Below are 23,300 nucleotides of genomic sequence, written 5' to 3'. Positions count from 1 at the left end.
CTGCAGCAAGCTTGCACTGCATGGGAGTTGCTTAAACCCAGCAGTAAGTCGCTATTAGTAGGGCTTTTTCTTTGGCTGGTGATAGGAAGTGGACTTTTCTGCGGGGGCAGTGAGCAGAGCACCCACCAGAGCTCGCCTGGTACCAGGTTTTATAACTGGCTTCTTGGGACAGGGTGCTCAGATGGTCCTGTCTACACTTCCCACCACACTATATTGAAATTAGTCCGCGCTTTCTATGTAGAGGAAAATAAGTGCTCTTGCTTTCTGGCTCTTTTTTTCTTCTTACACTTTGGAGCCCAAGGTAGCTGCATTTAGCAGCTTTAATATCCTTTCATTGCTGCAGCTTGCAGGGTTGTGGTCACTCAGGCAGCAGTAACTTTGAAAAAATGACCCGTCTACACCCAAACAATAACAGAATCCCCCTTTTTATGTTGGCAACGCCCCCTGCTTTCTGTTCACTCTGGGACTCCCCACGTAGACGCAACTGTTTGACCAGCCTTCTTCAGAACAACTTAATTAAGCAAAAGAAAAAGTGTCAGTTTCTGCCAACCCTGCAGAAACAGAACCATGGGGGTAAAAAGGGTATGTGGCATTAACCCACATTCCTGAGCGGGCTAACGAAGGCAGCCCCTCACGGCGCTGCTGGGCACGTCCCATTGGGGCTGCCAGGATCAGAGCACTGCTTACCCACATCCCACAGGTGCCATGGTCCCCTCAAACGGCAGGGCGCTTGCCTGAGGATCCAAGCAGATTTTGGAACTGCATGGAAACAGGAGCTCCTTTCTTCTCTCTCGGAGATGGATGTCTGCTCAGCAGGCCAAACTGCTCGTCCTCCTGCCATGGCCTTCCTCTTTTTCCCCTGTGCTGAGAGCCTGCTGTGCACATGAGCCTTCCACTATTGTGAAACCTCTCCTCCTCAACCTAACAAAGTTTTGAGAGAGGGTAGCAGAAATCAGACTCAGTGATACTTATGGGTCCCTTTCAATTCATCGTATTCTACAGTTCTGTGATTCTATGAATTTCTTTTGCTTCAGAGATTGGATCTGCTCCACAAGCATGAGAGCATCTTCTTCTTAAGCTGGCAGGACGCACCCTGCCCAGCCAGCTGTTCTCTGTCCAAGGAAAGGGATGAGGCTCTCACCATAAGTGCTTCAAGGGCCTGAGTTTTCATTATGGGTTCCAAGGGAAAATAGTTGCTCTTAGTTGAGAAGGGGGACTAAGGAACAGAACTGTCTCCCTGAGTTATGTTCTCCCCTTCTGTCTTTGTCTCCATTAAAAGAGCATAAATTCATTTTAGGTTACAGTTTGGCAAAGGTCGGAGGCTGATTTGACTTTGCACGGCGTGCCTACTGCCTTCGAAATCAATGAGCCGGCTGTTCACCCCACACAAACAGTACACACATGTGGGCCTTTCAAGGACCATGGCTTTATTTGGAAGAGAGTTAGGCTTGCATTGTTTCTTTTTCAGATAAACACCGTGTTTTGCTTGCATGCTGCCCTATGGTCTCCTACCCCAATCACCTCTTTTCTTCAATGGTAGATAGCAGGCAGGAGTCCGTGTGCTTCTGAGCAGCCATCTTGTCCTCAAAGCAAACCAGAAATTTTTTAAATAATAAAAGTAGTCAGAGCAAATCAGGTCCCCAAATCCTTAAATGCTTTGTTATATTTTTCATGGATTCTTCCAGTCCTGCTCTCTTGTCATTTAAGAAGAAAGGAAGCCAGCTGTTGGAAGTTAAATTCCTAAGGCAGTGAGATCTCTTGCGAGAGAGGTGTTTTTACCCTTTTTTGACTTTTTTGAGACATTGAGAGATTTGAAGTCATACAGCAACTGCTGGGATTGGCTCTCCTGGGTCAGACCATAACTATGAGGGCAAGGTGTTGCTAGAGATGAATGGCCACAGTCGCACAGGCCCTAGGTGCTGAGGCAACCCATGACTATAAAACTGACTTTAGGGTGCAAGTGGACACTTTTTTTTTTACAAAATTTAATTACACTACAGTGAATTTCAGTGGGAGCTTTCCTGTGAGCAGAGCTGGCTTTTTGCACGTTTGGGAGGTTGAAGTGAAGGGACAGTGGCTGTCCAGCAGCAAATCTGTTACGAACACAAAACAACAGCGTATTACAGGGCAAGAAATGAAAAACCTTTCCTGCCACCTCCGACTATTCCATTCTTTCTACACGGCGGCACAGGGCCCATGGCCTTTATGGTGATTAATATCTGGGAAGCTTCTTAACAAGGCCCGGCTTGATAGGTGGCTCTTGTTGGGCTAAATTTATGGCCTGGTACTTCCTCAGGAAGACTTCCCACGTTGAATTGTTGAACATTACTGACCCTGATGCCCAACACGAGGGGGTGGGGATTTACACAGATGTCTGGTAACTGTGGAAGGTGCAAAAATCCAGAAGAACAACCTGCATTACATCCATGGGAGGCGGCTGGTTAGCAGAGGTCAGGGGGAGGCCCAAGCCAGTGTGTGAGCTGCAGTGTTTTGGTGCAGTTTGTTTTTTGATTAGTGCAGTTCATGACCGGGCCATCCCACCTGAATAACAATCAGCGTGATTCACAGCAGGCCGGGAGAGGGCAGGGACGCCCGCCGTGCCGCGCATATGGAGCCAAGCCCTGGGAAGCGCAGAACCTCCCCAAACCCAGATGGTTCGGGTTGACGGCTCTGGCGAGGCACCAGGAATAACCCATTATGATATGAAATCATCAAGACCTCGACCCCCCCTGCCAGCTCCCTGGCCCCCTCCTGCCTCCTTCGGACTGTATTTACAGAAACAAAGCCATATGGGGAAGTGAGCGCGGCCGCGGATTAATGAACATGCATGAAATGGAGATTCGTGCTGCTTAATGATGCAGTCATTAAAAACTAGTGTCTGTGTGTGCTTTTTTTTTTCTTCTGTTGGATTTTTCTGTTTTGTTTTGCATTTATCTGACACTGTATTTGCCTTTTCTTCATAATGAAAAAGGCGTTGGCCTCCTGTCACCGCGAGCAGATGGGAGGGCACGGCTGGGCCATTGGTGACAGGAGGTGGTGATCACCCGTCCTCCCGCACGGGCAGAGGTAAAACATTTAGGCAGCAGCATGAGGAGCTGGTCCCCAATTCCTCATTGCTGCCATTGCTGCTTGCCATGGAAAATATCCACCCTGAATAATGAAGGGGCACAAATGGTGCCTCCGGGATCCCCGCCATCAGGAGGTGCTGAATCCTTGGGCCAGGAGTGCCTTCACAGAACCTACAGAAAGGATTTGGTTTGCTGCCAGCAGTCACAGAGATCCAGCAGAGGGAGGACAGAGAGAAGGCTTTTGGCCAGGCAGTTTCAGAAAGATGTGTAGTCCTGGAAGCAGGAGGGCTGTGGTTTAATAACACAAGTGGCTCCAAGGAAGGGGTAAGATTTAACTGCAGGGATGAAATGGGAGGACAGAAAGCACCGCTGAGAATGAGACTGGAGAGGCACCAGACCAAACCCCACTTCTGTTGTCCCTTCCTAAAGCGCACCACTCACTTCCCTCATCTCTCCACTTGTGTTGACTATCACTGTCTCCAGGATAAAGTGTAATATAGAAGTGGGACTTGATGCATCATTATTTTTAAAATAATTGGTCCCCCTTGAAACAGCAAATTTGTAATCCCAAATTTCCGAACATGAAAGAGGAGACTGCGGGCCAAAAAATTAGAAGAAATCGTTGATACAGATATACAGATATATTGTGCATTGTCCCTTGAACACCATGCTCTCAATCTTTTGAGTTTCATGAGTATTCATCATGTTTTTCAAATAATTTGAAAGCGATTTTTTAATGAAGGATAAAATATCCCTTTTAAACTTCTGAGTGCTGTTGTTCTTCTTCGATCACATCCATACATTCCCTATTCCAGAGCCCTTCTCTCTGCTGCATATTCATGTTCTTGAGATAATTTAAAGGCATACTTGCATGTTTGACAGTGATAAATAAAACTCATCCATCATATAGCAGAACCTCTAGGGAAAATTAAATATCTCCTGTTTCAGTACCATTACAGTTTGCATGATTATGAACTTGATCCCGAGCTCACTGAACCAGTGGAAATATTTAATGAGCTGGCAGAATATCTATTCTTGGTTTAAAGAGAGAAAACCTTGATTTTGGCAGTTACAGTGTATTTTAGAGACTATTTTCTACCTGTCTTCTGTGTTCTAGAAGCTGTGATTGTACCAGTCCTTGCCAGAACTCTCCAACTCACCAAAGCAGCATCTGTTCATATTACTGGGGGAGAAATGAAGATGCCTGTCAGGTTTTGTGCCCTTGTGATCAAGAATGCCAATTGTTTCTTAGTGTTCATCAAAAACAGCATGGCCAGCAGGCAAGGGGAGGTGATCCTCTTCCTCTACTCTGTCCTAGTGAGGACACATCTGGAATACTGTGTCCAGTTCCAGGCTCCCCACTTCAAGAAAAACAGGGAAGTTCTGGGAAGAGCCCAGTGGAAAGCCACAAAGATAATGATGGGCCTGAAGCATCTCCCTAATGAGAAAAGGTTGAAAGATCTGGGACAATACAGTCAATTTTTGGACAGTTAAAAGCAGGTGTGATGACTCTCAACCTTCACACATCTGGGGGAAGATAATGTATGGGAAGGAGCCCTGATAGCTGCACAGTGGCAATGGGCCAGCACCGTATGACGGTAGTGCAATTAACTGCACATTTCTAAGCCATCAGTCAGAGGGCAGGTAATGGCGTAGGTATAAATTACAACAAAATATAAATCACGGTTGAGGCTACCAGGAAATTTACAGCTGACCAGTGAAAAATGGAACAGCCTGACCTTTCACTTGGGGCCACAATGGCTGTGCTGCCAATGGCCCCTCCGCCCTTCAGGCCGCTGGAGAGCCAGTTGCTATAGCTGTGACATTCCCCTCACAGTTGCCTGAGAAACGTGCCCAAGCCCCTCACCGACACCTCTTGCTTTCAGCATCCCCCTCCGGCACTTGAGATGCTTTATGTGCCGATCCCAGTGTCCGAAGGCGCAGGCGGAGGTTAAGACCTTGTCCCGTATTCTGTACTGCTTAGCAGGATCCCTCTTCAATGCTCTCAACCCGAGCAGGAGATGCTCATGTTTAGTGACCTGTCACACGAGTACTTCACGCTTTTGTTCTGGGAAATTGGCCTTCCTCTGTTTGATGTGAGAGGATTTGGGCTGCGTCATTAAAGCCATCAGCCTGCCAAGGTTAAGGGAGCAAGGAGGGAAAGCTGTTTCTCTGTAAGCAACAAGCGGTCTGAAACATCTCACCTCCTTTGGAACAGAGGTTCCCATCCCGGCAACATTGAGGCTGGCAGCTGTGCTGGGCCATGGGTGCCTGGAGAGGAGACAGCCCGTGCCTTGATCTCCTGCATGAATACACAAAAAAATCTGATCCTAGCAGAGATCAGGCACCAAGTGAGCTGTAGCATCTCAGGGAATCTGATGCTTGCCTCAGGCTTCCCTGCTGTAGCCCTCCTGATAAGCTAGGGGGCAAAGCTGGGCTTGAGCATGACTAATGGGTTTTTGCCCATCCATGTCACTAATGCTACTGGGATCTGAAGCAGCTCTGCTTTGCCAGATATGAATCTGGGATCCAGCTGGGATGGGACTGAGGTATGAAGTGAAAGGGTGTACTGATGGGAGAGGTCTTTTCCATTGCCATTCTTAACATTCATTGCTGGAGAGTTGGACTAGATGAGCTTTAAAGGTCCCTTCCAACTCAAATGACTATAATTCTATGGTCTGTCTTCAAGAGATGGAGGCTCCAAGCATAGATAGCAAGTGAGCACAGCACTGTGAGCTCTCTAACTGGTTTTGGGACAGAGCTGGACTCTGTACTGTTAGGATGGGCTCACAAGGAGGAAGGGGCAGTGAGTGCAGCATCAGGTGTCACTCTTGGACCTGTCATGAGTGACACCTCTGTGGGCAGACGCAAACCAGTAGGTCAGGATGGCTGCTTTCTGTTGCTGTCTGGTTGCAGCCTTTCTGTTCTTGTTGACCCTTTGCAGTGAGTTTTTTGTTGTTGTTGTTGTTGTATTTTTTTTTTAACTTGAAAGAATTAAAAAGTAGAGCTTCCATGAATAAATATAACTCTTAGCTCCATCTTATTAACCAAAAGCAATTTAGGGATAAATACAGTGAATGTTAACAAAAAGAAAGAATAGAAAATTGTTTAAGTGGCCAAAGAAACTTTATCCCATTGTGATGCAAGCCAAGCTATGCCAGCTATATGTAAATGTATGCAGTAGGCTCTGTGCATGTGTCCACTTTGAAGTTGCCATCTGAATTTAATTCTGCCTTTGTGATTAAATCAGGCCATTACGTTTAATCTCACTTAATAGTAAGAAACGTTCTTTGTTGTTTTCTATAGGCAACATATTCTGCCCCTAACATATACAGCTTGGCATTCACACTTTACTATTAATCCCCGATGGCTGATAATTGCTTCATCTCCAAGTTCTCTGTCCAATTCACAAGGGAACTGATTGCAACTATTCTTCCCCTATACATTAATGCACTGTTTTGGTCTTACTTCTTTGGCTCAGTGAACCCTATCAAGCTGTCCACATTTTCTGGGCATGTGGGCGTATTGTAAGTTGTTAAATTAAATTCTGTGCTGACCCCCTAAACACCAGAATCTATTAGTGCTGCAAGTTAGCTGATTGACAAGTGGAGCTACTTTTCCTCTCAAAAACCTGACATGAAAAAACGGGCTAAATAAGGCTGAATATTTTGTTTCAAGTGAAAGCTGGAGATCTTCTGCCTGCTGTCTTTCTACTTACAATTTCATTACTGCAGCAGGATCAGTTGTGTTATTATCACAGTACTGTTTCATTGATCTTACAAATGTCAGTTGTGAAATCTCTCTGGAAAAAGATCAAGTATCTGGGACATGTCTTCAGTTTGCTTGAAGCAGGAAGCCTGCATGGATATATAAATATTTTAAGTACATTTAATTCAGAGAGCTGGTTCTTTTTCCTTCCCAGAAGATGGCCCTAATTTGTAATCACTGAATTAGGCCCAAGGAGCCTCAGACTGTCACTGTTTTTCCAGAAATGTAAAAACCTGCATGGATTCCTGTGGGGACGGCAATTGAAAGAGACTTCCAGCTTCCTAAAGACAAATATAAGTGGTTTTAAAATGTGTTAAGACACTATCTATTTCCACTTCCCTTCCCTTCCCTTCCCTTCCCTTCCCTTCCCTTCCCTTCCCTTCCCTTCCCTTCCCTTCCCTTCCCTTCCCTTCCCTTCCCTTCCCTGTGGTTGATTTTTACTGTATTGACTGTTTTAATTTATGTCCTCTTAACTTGTCCTACACAGTTTTTGAGGTGTTGATCTGAGCCATATAGCAGATCTAAGATGAAAAAAGTGAGGCAGGGAGTGAAAGAAGAAAGTCATGGTGGCCTTCACGTGAGCAACGAGAAAATCTGCAATGTAGTAGCAGCAGTATTTTGGGGACACATCTCCTAACCCACATGTTAAGATCTTTACAGAGTGAGAGTGGTGAGGTGCTGGCACAGGCTGCCCAGAGAGGTTGTGGATGCCCCGTCCCTGGAGGTGTTCAAGGCCAAATTGGATGGGGCCCTGGACAGCCTGGTCTAGTATGAAATGGAGAGGTTGGTGGCCCTGCATGTGCAGGGGGTTGGAGCTTCGTGATCCTTGAGGTCCCTTCCAACCCTGGCCATTCTGTGATTCTGTGACATGCAAGGCACACTCTGTACAATGGGCTGGCTGTAAAATAAGATGGGTGTCCCATCCATCCTTCCTCACTATGGGCTGGCCCACATGAGCCTATAGTACAACGACCAGGACACCATGGTGACTGATAGCTCACTTGGCTTTTCTGAATCTCCCGCATTGAGCACAAAGTCTTGCCACATGTCTTCACAATAGCCCAGCTGAAGATATCGGAAAGATTGCTTACTGCAGCAATCAGCACAAAGTCTGCACACGATGGTTCCTTGTGTCATGTTGTAGAGGCAGTTCCACTATGCAGGCAACAAAGCTGTCTCCAAGTACAGGCTGAAACCGTGCAATCAGTTCTCTGCCGTGCTTAGCTTTGTGTCAGCCAAGGAAAATATACACTTTTTAGACTGCCTGCAGCAGTGCCCATCCAAAAGAATAGGTACATGCAGAAGATACTCTGCCAGCAGTTTTCTGCAGAAAATGCCTCCCATTTTTAAATGGGATCACACACATGCTGTGGGGCAGGACAATTTCTTCCGAGTGAAACTTCTCAGTCATTTCCACTCCGAATCAGCGCATCCATACATTGCCCAGACACTCTTCAGCCACCTCTTTTGCTAGTTTCCTCTGACTCGGGGGAGACCTCATCATTCTGTGCAGCCTCCCAAAATGAGGCTGTGGAGAGGTGGGGGTCGGCGATTTCCCCCCCCCTCCCCAACCCGTAACCTCGCGCCAGACAGATGCGAGCTGCGGGCCCTTTAAATCCGGCGCGCCCGCCTTGCTCCAACGCTGACCAATGGGAGCGCAGGCGCGGCGGGGAGCGAGCTCCTATTGGCTGCGGCACTTTGGGAGCGGCCGGCGTGTCTGCGGGAAGCGCTCCGCTGAGGGGCACGGCAGGCTGGGAGCCACCGGCGGGTCTCAGCTCGGGCCCTCACGCCTGCTGGCACGCTCGCAGGCATGGCACGCAGCCCTTGCTCTCGGAACAGCCTTGGCAGGCCTGCTGCAGGCCGGCCCGGGCCATTGTTTTGGAGTCACCTTCTTGGTGACAGCCAGAAGAGGCGTTTTGGTGGGTGGCTGAATGGGCCACCCTGCGAGGCGGGAGGGAAGGGGCAGAGAATCCTTGCTGCTCTGACAGTGCCCCCGCCTCTGGGCCTCCGGGGATGAGGGGGCAGTGAAAAATGTGAGAACAGGGTTGAATAGAATCATACAATCACAGAATCACTAAGGCTGGAAAAGACCTGTAAGATCACCCAGTCCAACCATCAGCCCACCCCCCACCACACCCACTGCCCACGTCCCTCAGTGCCACATCCACACGGCTCCTGAACACCTCCAGGGACGGTGACTGCACCACCTCCCTGGGCAGCCTGTGCCACTGCCTCACTACAGAAGCCTGGGTACGTCACTCAGCCATGGTTATGCCCTGTTAACACAAGGTGCCTCAGAACTAAATGCACAGCTACCCGCAGCTCTGTCTCTCTGACGATAAATGAGAAAACAAAAATGAGAGCTTTTTTTCCTTTGTAAGCAATCAAATGCTCGCTGTAATGCTCCTTGCATTACATGCCAGAAGATGCATGCAAAATAATATCTGCTCTTTCAAAGAACTGAGCGCTTGCAGTGAGCTGTGAAATCACACGTGCTGCCCTGTGAAACCCACCCAAAGCCTTGGCTCCCTCACAAGGGAGATATTCCCGGAGCCTCTCTTGAGTCAGCAACCGAAGCCAAGCGCTATAGAGGCTTACACTGCTGCTCTAAAAAAGGACAATTTGCTTGGAAGTCTGTGGCTAATTTACTGCACAATGCCCAATGTCATGGTCAGCTTTGTCGTAGAAAGTTGGCAGTCCTGCACTGCGTCTCTGCTGGCCCCAAAAGCGGTGAGCGTTTCTGGCTGGGGCTGCACCGCCTGTTGGATGTCCCGAGTCCTTTCACGGTGACACACGGCCAAGAGCGGGCACAGAAACGAGGGGAGAAACAAAAGTGGCTCTGAAGTCATTTCCCTGCGCTGGATCCAGCCATCCGGTTGCGCTCCTTCTCCATTGAAGGTGCAGAAAGCGGCCGGAAGAGAGGGGCTGGGAGAGAACAAACCGGCTGGGACGGGGTGGCCCTCGCCAGGCTGCCATTCTCCAGGCTGAGAAAGGGATGAATGGTTAATTATAGGGGGCCAGAGGGTGACGGAGGCGGCGGGCTGGTGCCCAGCACTGCAAGCACCTGCATAAATTGGGGACAAAGCCACTCTGGGCCGCACAGAAGGGCACTGTTCCTGCCTCACCTGGCTGGCTGTCTGTGCCTTTGTGTAGGAAGCAAAATCCCCAGGATGGAGGGGAAGGGAAGGGAGGGGTGAGGGATCCAATCCCCGGACCAAAAGGTGCCAATGGAAGGGGATGCCAGCTCTGTCTGACTCACAGGCGTTGGCTGTAGGATTTCAGAGCAACTATGTAGGGATCCACAGATAAATGGAGGCCACTGTTGGGCTCCCTTGGGTGCCCTTGGAAATCCAAGGTGAATGCAAGAAAGTGCAAAAAGGGCCTGCCTGACCTCAGTTGGGATGAGTGAGGGCCTGGCCATTCTTTGGCACTGCTGAATCCCTGACACCCTGTGCCTCACAGCCTTCGCCCTTAACCCAGAGGGACCATCACCAGCCATACTGCCTTGGGCTGGTGTCTGTGGGCAGGGGGCCCAAACCCCCTTGCTGTGCTGCCAGGCCCACGGACCCTCCTGGGACTCATCCTGCAGCAGCTGGCCTTGGCTGCATTTTCCTCACAGAGTTGGCTTCCTGAAGGCAGGCATAGCTGGGAGGCACTTTGTTAGCGAGGATTTGGCTGTCTGAGTTGCTGAGGTGCTGCATAGGGCCATCCGTAGTCATTTGACGCATAGGCCCTCCATGGCTGCCGTGGGGCAGCGGTGTGAGGGAGTGGGCCGGGCCCCTGAGCCTCAGAAAATAGGTAGCAAAACTTCAGCCGGACGCTGGTTGGATCAACGCGGGCGCGTTGGCCGCTCTCTTATTCCAGATGGTTGAGGCGCATGGCAAACAATAGCAGGACGGCCTGGCAGAGGCCTCCCCCTGCATACAGAGCAGTGGCGGGCCGCCCTGTGCAGAGCTGCGGCCCTCTCGTCGGGATGAATTGCTGCCCTGTTGCTCAGGGGATGCTCAGCCAGCAGGACGGTCCCGGGACAGGAGGCGGCGGGGATTAGCTCACGCATGCCTTTGTGAGGACAAACAGACCGGTTTTGTTTTCTTCGGCAGCAAACCTGGAAGAAGTGTGTTTGGGCCTTTTGATGGAGGTGTCTGGAGAATTAGGCATTCTGGGTGTGCGTGTGAGTGTGTGTGTGTGTGTGTGAGCAGAGAACAAAACTACAAAGGAAAAGCCTCCAACTTTTCATCAGCTGCCTTTTCGCGCTGGCACACGTGCATCCAAGGACGACTATTTGCAGCAGCCCAGCCCCCGGGTCACCGCTGGAAACTTGTGATGGAGGACGAGGAGAAAAGCTTTGTGACCAGCCAGGCTGAAGAGCCCAGGGAGTTCCTCGCCCTTCTGACCATTGCACCCACCAGAGACAAAAGGGAGGACATGGATGGCAAAGCCTGGGTGATGAAACACTGTGTCCTCCAGGCGTTGCAACAGTGCCTGTCCCAGTGTGGAAGTGCCCATGGGTCCTGCCTCCACAAAAGAGAAAAGATGAGAAAGAAGGAGACAGAGTCTTTAGCAGGGTCTGTTGTGATAGGAGGAAGTAGTTTCAAACTAAAAGAGGGGAGATTTAGGTTGGATATAAGGAAGAAGTTTTTACAATAAAGGTGATGAGGCAGTGGAACAGGTTGCTCAGAGAGGCAGCATCCCTGCAGACACTCAAGGTCAGGCTGGATGGGGCTCTGAGCATCTGATGAAGCTGTGAGTGTCCCTGCTTATTGCAGGGGGATGGTCTTTAAGGATCTCTTCCAACTCAAACGATTCTATGATAAAATATGGGACCTCACTTGAGACCTTCGAAGCTTCTGCACCCCCTGCTAGGGAAAGATCAAGTGTGTATGCAGGGAGACCTATGTTTCATCAAAAATGATCAGACTGCTTTCTCCTCTTTAAAATAACTCAGAGATGTGAGGAGCTAGATGCAACAGTAAAACTCCAAGTCCTTCCACAGACTTCTTTGAACAAATGTGAAGTTTCCAGGATGGTTGCTGCCACCAGGGTTTTCTCCCCATTTCACTGCCTGTCAGTCCTGAGATGACATGAACACACATTTCCAAGAAAGCCGCACATGTGGGGCTTGTTTCTCCCAACTATAGGTGTTGCATCTGGACTATGGATGGGTAAACAAATCATGAAATCCCACCATGAATTACCATACCTGGTTTCCCCACGTTCACTTACTGGCGTGCTGGGGGGGTGGGGTGGCATGCCTGCCCTCACCTCCCCGTTGCTGGCACCCGTTCTGCTTAGGAGGCTGGGAACACAGAAAGTGGATCTGCAGGGGCACTCGGAGGCAGACATAGGGCCGGGCAGCCCCATGGCACTGCTGGGGTGCTCCTGTGTAGATCTGCTGTATATGAGCTGTTTGTGAAGGCAAGGGCTAATTTTCCTGCAGCACTGGCACCTGCGGATCTCCTGATGGTGGAAAACCTGCTCTCTCCCAGCTTTCCTTACCAAGCTTTCTAACTTTTTTTTTTTTTTTTTTAATTTTGGGTCACCTTCACACAACCTTGCATCCCATGCAAAGTCAGTGCCGCCGGAGCTGGGAGGAAAGAGCCATCAAAGCCGGGCTCCGAGCAGCGCTGCCGCACGTCTGCAGCAATTGTGCCACTCTTGGCAGTTGCAGGTGACAACCCTACCAAGCGCCCAGGAGCAGATGAGAAGTTTATGGGCTGTTAATAAACTGTAACCAATCGGTGAATGCTGGCGGGTTGTGTTCAAGCTGTTTGGGGCCACAGGTCCTTGGGAGAGCTTGCACTTGCTCTGCCTTTATTTCAACATAGCAGAAACATTAAAGCATGTGGCAGACTCTCGATGTTTGTTACAGTGAATAGACATATGTCCCTCACACTAGCATGTAGAATATCTAATTAAGTCACACAATGATAGCTTATACCCAGGGGCAGTTGCAAACAAGACGCTGTCACACTCTTAAGAACACAAACAAAATGAAAATTGCCTCTTTATACATTATAATGAATATGTTTTCAACGCATTAGAAGTTCATTTACTAACAGACTCGGTGTGACCGAGAGGATTTCTGCGAGCATCCTTTCGTTTTTCTGAAGGACCATTTTGCACGGTCAGGATTAGGGGCAGTTTGTTAACCGAGCTGCTAAGTGTTCTTCCCCCACGGACTTGAAAGTAGAAATGAAACCTTAGTGCTGTGCTTCCTGCGATGTTCCACACAAACCTCGCTTCTCAGAGTTCACCTCCACGGGGTTCTCCCTTCTATAGGACACACGTGCCACGAGTGGGTGTTTGCCTTTCCCCTTCTCCCCTTTGCTTTCCTTGTCTCCCCTGTTCTTCACCAGCATTTGGCATTTTCGTGTGCGAGTGAAAACCCCCCTCTGGATCGTAGGATGGCTGTAGGGGCTGTTTCCCACCACTGCCAGGTGATGGCACGGAAGGATCTGAATAACACTGGGGCTGTAAGCTCTGTCCCTGTGCGGGTTTTCCAATCAGATGGGCAATGCTTCCTTCCTTCCCACAGTATCGTTACAAGTGACAGCCCCAGACGTGTCCCCTCTGCACTCTCAGCTCACCTAAGCCATACAGCGGAGCTGGGTCCTTCCTTGTGAAAGGGGCAGAGGGCACGCGGAGAGAAACTTCATACTGGGAACAGCCCCGAGCCGTGCTTAGGGACTTGGAACAAAAAGCCCCCTCCCAGAACCCCACTAATTTCCCACTACAAGGGATTTTTTTAACGCAACTAAAATCGTGCCAGGTTTTGTTGAAGGAAAAAAAAAAAACACACACAACAACACAAAAAAAGGAACAGTGATTCTTTTTTTTTTTTTTTTAAGCAGACAAAGATGTGCATAAATATGTGTCTTATACATATATGTATACGTCTTCCTGAAAATAGCATTTAACAAATGCCTGCTGCATCTGCGGGATTCTCCAACAACCCCGACGCCGCGATCAATCTGCAGTCTGCTGATGGTTGGTGACAGTGATTGATTGATTTTTCCTGCTAATAGGATCAACATTGGGAATACATTAAAGTAAAAGGCACGCTTCTGACTCTCAGGAAACACCCCGCGTATCGGGCCCGGGCCGATTGTGTTGGTTTTGGCAGCGGGGTTCGGTGATTGATGACGGGCAGGGAGCTGAGGGCTGCCCCGAGAGGAGCTCAGCTCCCTGCGTGTGCATGACACTGGGACGGGAACACGCATCAGCGGGGACAAAGGAGCGGGGTGGCCCGTCCCGATAACCTCTTCTAATGCATATGGTGGGATCTGACCTGCCAGTTCAAGGAGTGGAGGCGAAAAGCTGATGGGAAATTGATTCTCAGGAGTTTGTCAAGACATCTCCAACAAGTGAAGATAAATGGGGGAACAAAACTTCTAAAGACAATCCCAAGAATAGGGATGAATGCAAGAAGGGAAACGCTATTTTGCATTTACATCCATCTTTTAGGGCAAAAGGCTCCGGGGTGAGCGCTGTGCTCTTGCAGCATCTCAGCTCGGTGGCACCGCTAGAAATTGTCGCCCCTTCCGTACCCCGCGTGTGTGCGGGCAGAGCCCCGCACTGCTGCTGTCGGGGGGTTGCAGGCCATCGGGGCACACGGAACATCCGTCTATCCTTGTGGAGGTGCAAAAAGCAGCCCCGGCTCCCGGGCAGCAAGGACCTCGGGGCTGTACCACTCCCGCAGCTCTTGTCCCTGCCGTGTCCCAGCACTCGTGCCGTGCCCGGCTCCTGACTCGAACGTGGGGAGACTGCAAGGATGAGGCGTGAGGCGTTCTCCCTCACCTCGGGGAACTGAGGTGCAGAGGTGCGGTGCCTCCGCCGCTGTTCGCAGAACATATGGGCCGTGCCACCCTCCCCCTTCCCTCCCCCGTAACCCTACCCGGCCGTACCCTGCGGGGCCCTTCCCCGTGCGGGGCAGCATATGGGGAAGCGAACGGGGGGCCGCGCCGGGAGCCCGGCAGCACGGCTAATTCTATTTGCAGGTAGCCTCAGGAGGGACCACCTGTTGGTGTTGGGACTCCGGGCTGGGACGGAGCCGTCGGGGGGGCGGACGGCAGAGGGGAGAGCGGACGATTTAGCGGCTACCGGCCGCTGCCGACTGTTGCATCTGTCGGGGCGCTCATTATGGCTTTTAGAGGAGATAAAGAGCGGCTCCTAACGATGCTCCCTCCGACGCTCACCTGCTCCCCCTGCACGCCGCTAATTGGGCCGAGAGCCGCAGGTAGAGGCCGCGCAGCCCCGGGGGAGCGGCCCGGGTGGGACCCCGTCCTTCGGGGCTCCGGGAGGCGGCCGGGTGCCCTCCGCGGGGCCGGCCTTCGTTTGGGCGCAGCGGGAGAACGGCGGACGAGTGGCGAAGTTTCGCGTTTCCTTCCCCAGAAGCGCTTCGAGCTCCCGCCGAGGGCCGGACCCTGTGGTACAGCACCCCGATTCGGTGCCCGGGGGGCATTCGCTGCTCCTTCCCCACCCACGTTCTGCGAGGAACGAGTGAGGAAAAACGATTTCGGCCACGGAACGATCACTTTCGTCCCCCCCGCACCCCGACCTTAACGAATACCAAGCGCTATTGACGTAAAATGTTTTTTTTTCCTTTTTTATTTAAAATCTCAACAGCGGATCGCTTTTCCTTTCGCAACCAAACAAGTAATAAATATTATTTAGCAATTTTTTTCGTTTTTTTTTTCTTTTTGTTTTTTACAAAAATAAACGGACGATAAAATCTCTGCAGGGGGCGGCGATAAGAAAAGTGTTACTGCGGGGCCGAGCCCGGGGCTCGGGACTGCGACACGGACACAGAGAGCATTACGGACTTCCAACGTGGTTAGAGGCGGCGGGGACGCGAATTGTGTTATATGCTTTAAAAAAGAGGAGAAATCAAAAAAACAACCCCCGCCGAACCCCATCGGACCGGACCGAGGGGAGCGCGGCGGCCGCGGGGCTGTGACACAGCGCAGCGCTCGGACGGGGCTCAGCGCGGGGTCTATGTACAAAGCCCGAAAGACACAAAACCGACGGAGGGTGATCGGAGCGGGAGCGGGGAGGGTGCGGGTAGGGGTGGGGACGGTCCCCTGTGACTGCGGACGGACAGACGGCCGGGCAGACGGACCGCCAAAGTCCTCGGCGTCGGGTTCCTCCAGCCCGCCGGCCGCGTTCACCCCTCGGCCCGAGCGAAGGGAGAGACGGCGGCGACGCCGCCGAGAGACGCGCGGACGGCCGCGGGCTGCGGGCGGCTCCTCCCGGCCGGCCCCGCCGTCGGGGCGCTCCGTAGGTGCTGGGGCGGCCCTGCGGGACGGGCTCACTTGGCGTCGGAGGCCAAGCGGGGCAGCGCGGCGCCGCCCATGGCCGAGACGTGGTGGTGAGGGGGGGCCGCCACCTGGCACATGCTGCAGGGGCACGGCATCCCCCCCCAGTGCTGGAAGCCGCCTCCCAGCCCCGGAGCGGCGGCGGCGGCCGAGGGCGACTTGAGGAGGCCGTGCGGGGGGCGGATGGAGCCGACGGCCGAGAGGCCGGAGCCGGGCAGGGATGCGCTGGAGACGGCGGCGGGGGGCAGGATGGGGTGGTGCGCGGGGTGCGAGGCGGGGTGGCCCGGGTGGGCGGGCAGCGGCGCCGAGTGCGCGCCCATGCCGGCGGGGCAGGCGGCGGGGTGGAAAGCGGCGTGGTGGCCGCCGTAGATCTCGCTGACCAGGCGCTTCATCTCCTCCAGCGAGTTGGTGAGCATCAGGATGTAGTTTCTGGCCAGCAGCAGCGTGGCGATCTTGGAGAGCTTGCGCACCGACGGGCCGTGCGCGTAGGGCATCACCTCCCGCAGCCCGTCCATGGCGATGTTGAGGTCGTGCATCCGCTTGCGCTCGCGGCTGTTGATCTTTAGGCGCAGCTGCTGCAGCTCCGGCTCCGTCATCTGCTTCTTGTCCTTCTTGGAGGAGGCGGACGAGGCCGACGAGGAGGACGACGACGAGGACTTGAAGCCCAGCTTGTCCACCACCACCACCCCCGCGGCGCTCATGGCGCTGCGCAGCTCGGCGCTCAGCTCCGGCGGCGAATCGCTCTGCGTCGAGCTGGACACGGTGCCGCCCGTGAAGCTCCCGCCGCCTCCTCCTCCTCCGCCGCCGCCGCCGCCTTTATTCCGGCCCGCGAGGAAGAGCTCATCGGGCTCCGGGGAGGACGGGCGGCTGGAGACCAGGCTGGCGTCCGAGTCCATGGCCCGGCGGGCGGGCTGCCTGCGGCGGGAGAGAGCCGGGGACGGCCCCAGTCAGCCACCGTCCGCGGAAAGTTCGCCACGGCCCGTCCCCTCTTGTCTCCTCCCGTCCCTTCCCGTCCCGTCCCGTCCCGTCCGGTCCCGTCCGGTCCCGCCCCTTCGCCTCCCGGCCCGTCTCGTCCCCTCGCCGTCCGCCCCGTCCGTTCCACCCGCCCCGCGCTTCCCTCCGCTGCGTCCCGCCGGGCTCTCACCGTGCTCGGGGCGGCCGTGGGCAGCGGCGCGCCGTGTCGGGCGAGCAGCGCGCACCTTGCGGCTCTCCGGCGGCGCCTTTATAGCCGCGCCGGGGAGGAACAATGTCACCGGGCGGGAGGGGGCCTGCGCCAATCGGCGGCGGCGGGGGGGGCGGCTGATGTCACCGGGGCCGCTCCGGCTCGATGGGGCGGGCGGGCGGCGGGGAGCCCCGCGGGGCGGGGGGGGGGGGGGAAGCGGGCTGGGAAGGGACTTTTGTCAGATCCATCGTAACGTGTAACAATGACAGCTCTGGGAACAGCTGTTGGAGGGGGGGGGAACAACTCACCCCTCCTCACACCGCTCACGTCGCTCCGTCCCGGAGCCGGGAGCGGGGCCCGCAGGACGCCCTCCCCGCAGCCCCGGCCCCGCACCCGCAGCCGCACGCCCCGGGGCCGCTTCCTCCCGCCGAGGCCGCCCCCCCGCGCCCCCCGGCCCTTTGTTGCATTATTTTGACACCCGCGTGTTTCCCAGCTGGCCCGGCCGGCCCCATCCATCCGTTAAAGATGTCTTTAAAACGTTAAGAAGTGAAGCGTGGAAATGTGTTTCCCAACGGTTGCGGGGCTGATCCGTAACGCGTCAATTAGGGAAATCCGCCCGCCGACAGCCGGGCCGCCCCCCCGCCGCCCTTCGGCGTGTGCCGCCGCTCCGGGACGCGCCCCGGGCGGAGCACCCGCACCTGTCCGCGGGGACGGGGGGACGTGGAGGTGGGCGGCGGGAGCGGGCAGAGGGAGAATGCGAAGCCGGCGGCCCCCAGCTCAGCCCTGCAACTCCCGTTTGCCTCCGGCCCCCGCCCGTCCTCTCCGTCGGATCTACGGCGTCCGGCGGCTTTCAGAGCCGGCTCACGGCCGGGAACGCCCGAACCCGGCGGCGGGGGCCTCTGGGGCCTCTCTCGGTCCGCCTGGGGAGGGGTGGAGGGGAGCAACTTCCTCTTTTCCTCCCTTCCCCCTCCCCCCCCCCCTTTTATCTTCTTCTTTTCCTTTCCCTTTTCTTTTCCCTTCCTCTTTCCTTTTTTTTTTTCCTTCTTTTTCTTTTTCCCTCTTTTTTTTCCATTTTTTCCTTTTATTTTTTTTCCCTTTCCTTTCCTTTCCTTTCCTTTCCTTTCCTTTCCTTTCCTTTCCTTTCCTTTCCTTTCCTTTCCTTTCCTTTCCTTTCCTTTCCTTTCCTTTCCTTTCCTTTCCTTTCCTTTCCTTTCCTTTCCTTTCCTTTCCTTTCCTTTCCTTTCCTTTCCTTTTTTTCTAGCAAAATTACAAAAAAACTATTCTGTTTCTTCCAGTTTTCATTTCCTGACCCAAAAGGCTACAAATACGGGAAAAAAGGATCACACAGAAGATATGTGCTCCCATAATCTCTCCTCTCCTCTCCTCTCCTCTCCTCTCCTCTCCTCTCCTCTCCTCTCCTCTCCTCTCCTCTCCTCTCCTCTCCTCTCCTCTCCTCTCCTCTCCTCTCCTCTCCTCTCCTCTCCTCTCCTCTCCTCTCCTCTCCTCTCCTCTCCTCTTTTCCCTTTTTCCTTTTTTTCCCTTCTTATTTTTTCCCTTTTCTATTATTTTTTCCCCTTCTTTTTTCTTTTCTCCTTCTTTTCTTTCTTCCCCTTCCCACTCCCACTACCCTTACCCATCCAGAGACTTTAAATCTCTCCTCCCTCCGCCCTTCATGATCCATATCCCAAACGGGACCCAATGTTTCCCGCATTCCTTTCTCGGGATCTCGTGGGGGTTTTGCGCGGTATTTGCGCTGGGTCTGCGCGGATTTTGCTCTCCAGCACAGCCGGGCCCACCCGAGGCGGCCGCATCCGAAGGCGGTGGGGCCGGGGCTGCTGGGAACGGACAGGGGCAGGGGCTGCAGAGAGGGGCCGATCTCCGCCCTCAGACGGCGCACGAAACGCTGCGCTGCTCACCCGATGCCTGTTTTATTACCTGTGAATACGGGGTGGTTTTCTTGTTTTGTTTTGTTTGTTTCAAGTCGTGTCTGTAGACAAAAGCCTGAATACAAGGAATCAGGGAACGTGATGGAGCGATCGCTTAATAAAAGCCAGCACGTTGCTTTCGTGTTGGAAATCACCGGGGATGTCTGTGGGCCCCTGTGGTCTCCAAGAAGGGGACTCAAACTCAGCGACTGGGATAGCTGGCTCTGTTCTGTTGGGGTTCTTTTGTCTTTTTTTTTTCTTTTTTTTTTCAGTGCTGTGTTTGTTTCTTTTCGCACCCGTTCGATGGACACGTTTCAGCCCCACGTGCTCTGCCAAAACGCAGCGTGTCTCCGCATTCAGCCAGCGGCTGGAAAAGCTCCCGATCCTTGCAGGAGTCACCGAAGGGAAGGCTCCGAAATACCGGAGCTGGTGCGTGTGATACTTTCAGGATTAGAAAAGGCAGGAAAGAGCCAATTCAGCCTATTCTCGTCTGGCTGGAACAAACAAACAAACAAACAAACAAACAAACAAACCCCAAACCTTTATTGACGAAGTTTTGTTACTCTGAGCGGGCTGTCACCTACAGCACAAAAGCAGAGGGCTCCATCTGACCGCAGCCTGAGCTGTGTTCTGTGCGCCTTCATCTCTCGGCACAGCCGTGCCTCGCTCAGGCGCTGCTATTCATTCAAACGGAGCGAGCCCCACTCCACTGACATGAACGGGGACTGGCTTTTTCTGACCTTGACATACTGTCAGAAGAACCTTGTCCAGGATCAGCTCTTCAGTGCAGGTGCAACACGTGTAAGCATTTTGTCTGCCGTTCTCTGCGTTTAATACAAAATGCTGCTATTTATTTATTTATTTACTTGCTTGTTTTGACAAGATCCAATCTGATTCCATTTAGTACATCGCTGGAAGAAAGAACTTCAAGAATGCATTTTGAAATGCGTGCCATCGTCTTAACAAAAGGTGATTCCTGGAGGTTGTGAAGCAATGTGATAGCTGCTTGCTTTAACAGCTGCTCGGCGTTACCGGCGTGTTCCCTTCTTATTGGCAATGCTGTCTGCTTTTGGCCAAGGGGTGGCAGAAGCACCAGGCAGGAGCGGTGCCAGCTTTGGCCTGAGGTCCTGCTGAGGACCTTCTCATGCTGGTACTGAGCAAAGCAGTGTTTCTGCAGCACCTTTTTTATGGGCTGGGGAAGCTCTTCCAGCTTAGCCTAGGAGCTAAGAAGGAATGGTTTTAAACTGAGACAGGGGAGGTTTAGGTGAGATATTAGGAGGAATTTTTTCACTCAGACAGTGGTGACACTGGAACAGGTTGCCCAAGGAGGCTGTGGATGCCCCATCCCTGGAGGCATTCAAGGCCAGGCTGGATGTGGCTCTGGGCAGCCTGGTCTGCTGGTTGGTGACCCTGCACACAGCAGGGGGGTTGAAACTAGATGATCATTGCGGTCCTTTTCAACCCAGGCCATTCTGTGATTCTATGATTCTATAATATGATTCTCTCTGTTAGAGAGGAGATGTGATGTGAGGGAAAATGTTTGGTTCCACTGGGCTTGATGTGCTTCCTCATGCACAAAACCTACAGAAGTGGGCTGCCATAGCAGCAAAATGGCCCCACGAGTGTATGAGAGGAGCAAATCGAAGTGAAAATTGTCTCTTAAGCTGTCAAGAGCCAAGGAAACAGCTCTCTGTTCTCACCATCCTTTATCAGCACAACTGGTTGCATCTCCTCAGCAAGGAGTGAAGCATCCTTGTCTGGACTGGATTTAGTCTAGAAAATTACGTTTTACTCCTTTATTCTTTTTCTCTGAAATCCCAGCATGACACAGTGTGGATGTTTAGTTCTAGTTTTGAGTTTCCTAAGCAGCATTCCTGTAGTTTGTTTTTTTTTTTTTCTTCCCCATTTTGCTATTTATCTGTATGTGGCACTCCAATGCTATCGTTCGTATCTTTTCCATTTTCCACATCTTTGTTTTGATGTAGAGCTCTTGATAAATGAAGACATCCTGGCTGAGCTTTAGTCATCAGAAGAACACAATTCCCCATCCCTGGAGGCACTCAAGCCCAGGTTGGATAGGGCCGTGGGCAGCCTGAGCTGATGGGGGGGCAGCCCTGCCCACAGCAGGGGCTGGGGCAGTGTGGGCTTGGAGGCCCAAACCAAACCCTTCTGTGATTCTGTGATTCTATGATTCTATAATTCTGATTCTATTATCCTATGACTGATTCTATGATTCTATGAAAACTTGGGTATGGCTTTCTATGTGACCTCTTACTGGAACAAAAACTGCCCCCGTGTTGTTCCTTTGCTCCGTCCTCATCTCACGTGTAGAAGAAAGATCTTTCAGAAATCCCAGCTGGGACGGTGCCAGCAGAGGAATGCCCCTGTATCACCAAACCCCAGAGTTCCATCAGTGGGATCTGGCAACGGAAGAGAACCCTGTCCCAAGGTGTTCACATTCTGCAGAACGACCATTTTGATACTCAGCAAACTTTTACATGGTGACAACATCTGCCAGTCTGGAAAATCCACATCAGAAACTTGGCAAGATTCTTCCTCCGTTTGTCATGATTTCCGAGGGCCGCATCCCTCTCTCGTCTCGCTGGGACTCACACTGACGGAGAAACAGCTGAACTCTGCATTCGGAGGAACGCATCAAAGCCCCGGGCCCGTCCTGCACCGTCCCTGGCAGCCGTGGTGTCAAAGGTTGCTGTGAGCACCTCCCCGGGTGCCCGGTGGCTTTGTGCGAGAGGGCGGCCCCAGCAGATGGCCCGAAAGCGCCCCTGGTCCAGGCAGAGAGGGACGGCAGCACGGAGCCATAGATGTCTCATTAGCAAACGGGGGGGGGGGGGAAGAGAGGGGAAGCAAGGATGAGAAAAAAGATAAAAAGAATACACAAATCAATTTACATATTTACATTGTTTCTCCCTCATTTTAGATTCTCCTTTAGCTGAAGTGTCAGTGTGCTTGCTTTTCTCCTTCTGTTTGTATGTTTACTTGTGCTAAATAGATTATGGTAATCAGGCACATAAATGCATGCAACTGTTATTATGGCATTTTAATCACAGAGTTTTTCACTGGAAGCCTTCATTAGAATTCTCATAATCTCACTTGTTAGTGTAACAAACAGCAATAAATGCCAAGGAACTCGGATTAAGTCAGAGACATTCAGACATTAAAGGAGGAATATGGAAATGCTGTGAAATCTCCGCATTATTTATTGAAATGTCACACAAACAGTTCAGGACTTTCAATATCTTACTCATTACAGGGATAGGGCACGCGGCCACCTGAAGATAGCAATTAGGGTTTTTTTAGGGAGTACAGCGACCATATGTCTCTCATAGATCCTCTCCAACTTCGCTGCACTCACTGCTGCCCGGTAGGCAGTCAGGCTCTACGATCTTAAAGGTCTTTTTCAACCTCAGAGGTTCTATGATTTCTAACTTGGTATTTACGAGTGGAGTCGAGCCCTGAGGCACTGAGATGGGATAGGGGGACCCTGGACCTTCTCTGAGGGGATTCCCTTCTGCTGCATGAATGGGGTGCTGATAACATTGCGAAGAACAGAAAATTGCTGTTTTTTGCATGCAAGTCCGCCTGTCAGTTTCATACAGCATCATATAAAGGCCACCTCCTACTCATGAATATGCACAGAACTCTGCCCTCTTGGGAGTGGTGGATGCAGGGCCTGGCCCCATGCCACTGCCGATGTAAAACACTTGAGCAGCAAAGTTATTCAAAGTGTCTTTTTTTACCCTTTTTGCTTTTGTGTTTTTCCCTTTTAAGAAGAAGCAGGAAAACTGAATGCAAAAAGCGAATGCAGTCATATTGGATTTCCCACCGTTGGCATCTTTGTCCGGCTCTTGCATATTTGAGAAATACCCTCCCAGATGTGGGCAAATAAGATGCTGAAATAGAAGAACAGTGTGAGCTGGGAACAGGCTGCTCTCATGCCTTCAGCATCAGCCCCAAAGTTAAACTCTGTGTAGCTGTTGGATCACCTAGCATTTTCAATGCCAATTCAAGTGCACAGAATTCATGTGGGTTATCTAAAGTACAA

At 52.2% G+C, this 23,300-nt stretch overlaps 1 protein-coding gene across 1 annotated transcript; it reads right to left on the bottom strand.

Moving 5' to 3' along the window:
* Positions 1–15,417: 15,417 nt before the first annotated feature.
* OLIG2 (oligodendrocyte transcription factor 2) lies at positions 15,418–17,175 on the bottom strand. Its single transcript, XM_010727494.2, has one exon. The coding sequence runs from the start codon at positions 17,044–17,046 to the stop codon at positions 16,144–16,146; it is 903 nt and encodes a 300-aa protein (XP_010725796.2). The 5' UTR covers positions 17,047–17,175; the 3' UTR covers positions 15,418–16,143.
* Positions 17,176–23,300: the final 6,125 nt, after the last annotated feature.

Source organism: Meleagris gallopavo, chromosome 1 (genome assembly GCF_905368555.1).
Source record: "Meleagris gallopavo chromosome 1, MGAL_WU_HG_1.1, whole genome shotgun sequence".
In the NCBI taxonomy this organism is placed as follows: domain Eukaryota; kingdom Metazoa; phylum Chordata; class Aves; order Galliformes; family Phasianidae; genus Meleagris; species Meleagris gallopavo.
The sequence above is the reverse complement of the archived record's forward strand: the minus strand, read 5'-3'. Positions and strand labels throughout refer to the sequence as shown.

What these genes read in the sequence shown, in the direction of transcription:
- OLIG2 (XM_010727494.2), bottom strand. Translation starts at nt 17,046, where the DNA reads ATGGACTCGGACGCCAGCCTGGTCTCCAGCCGCCCGTCCTCCCCGGAG.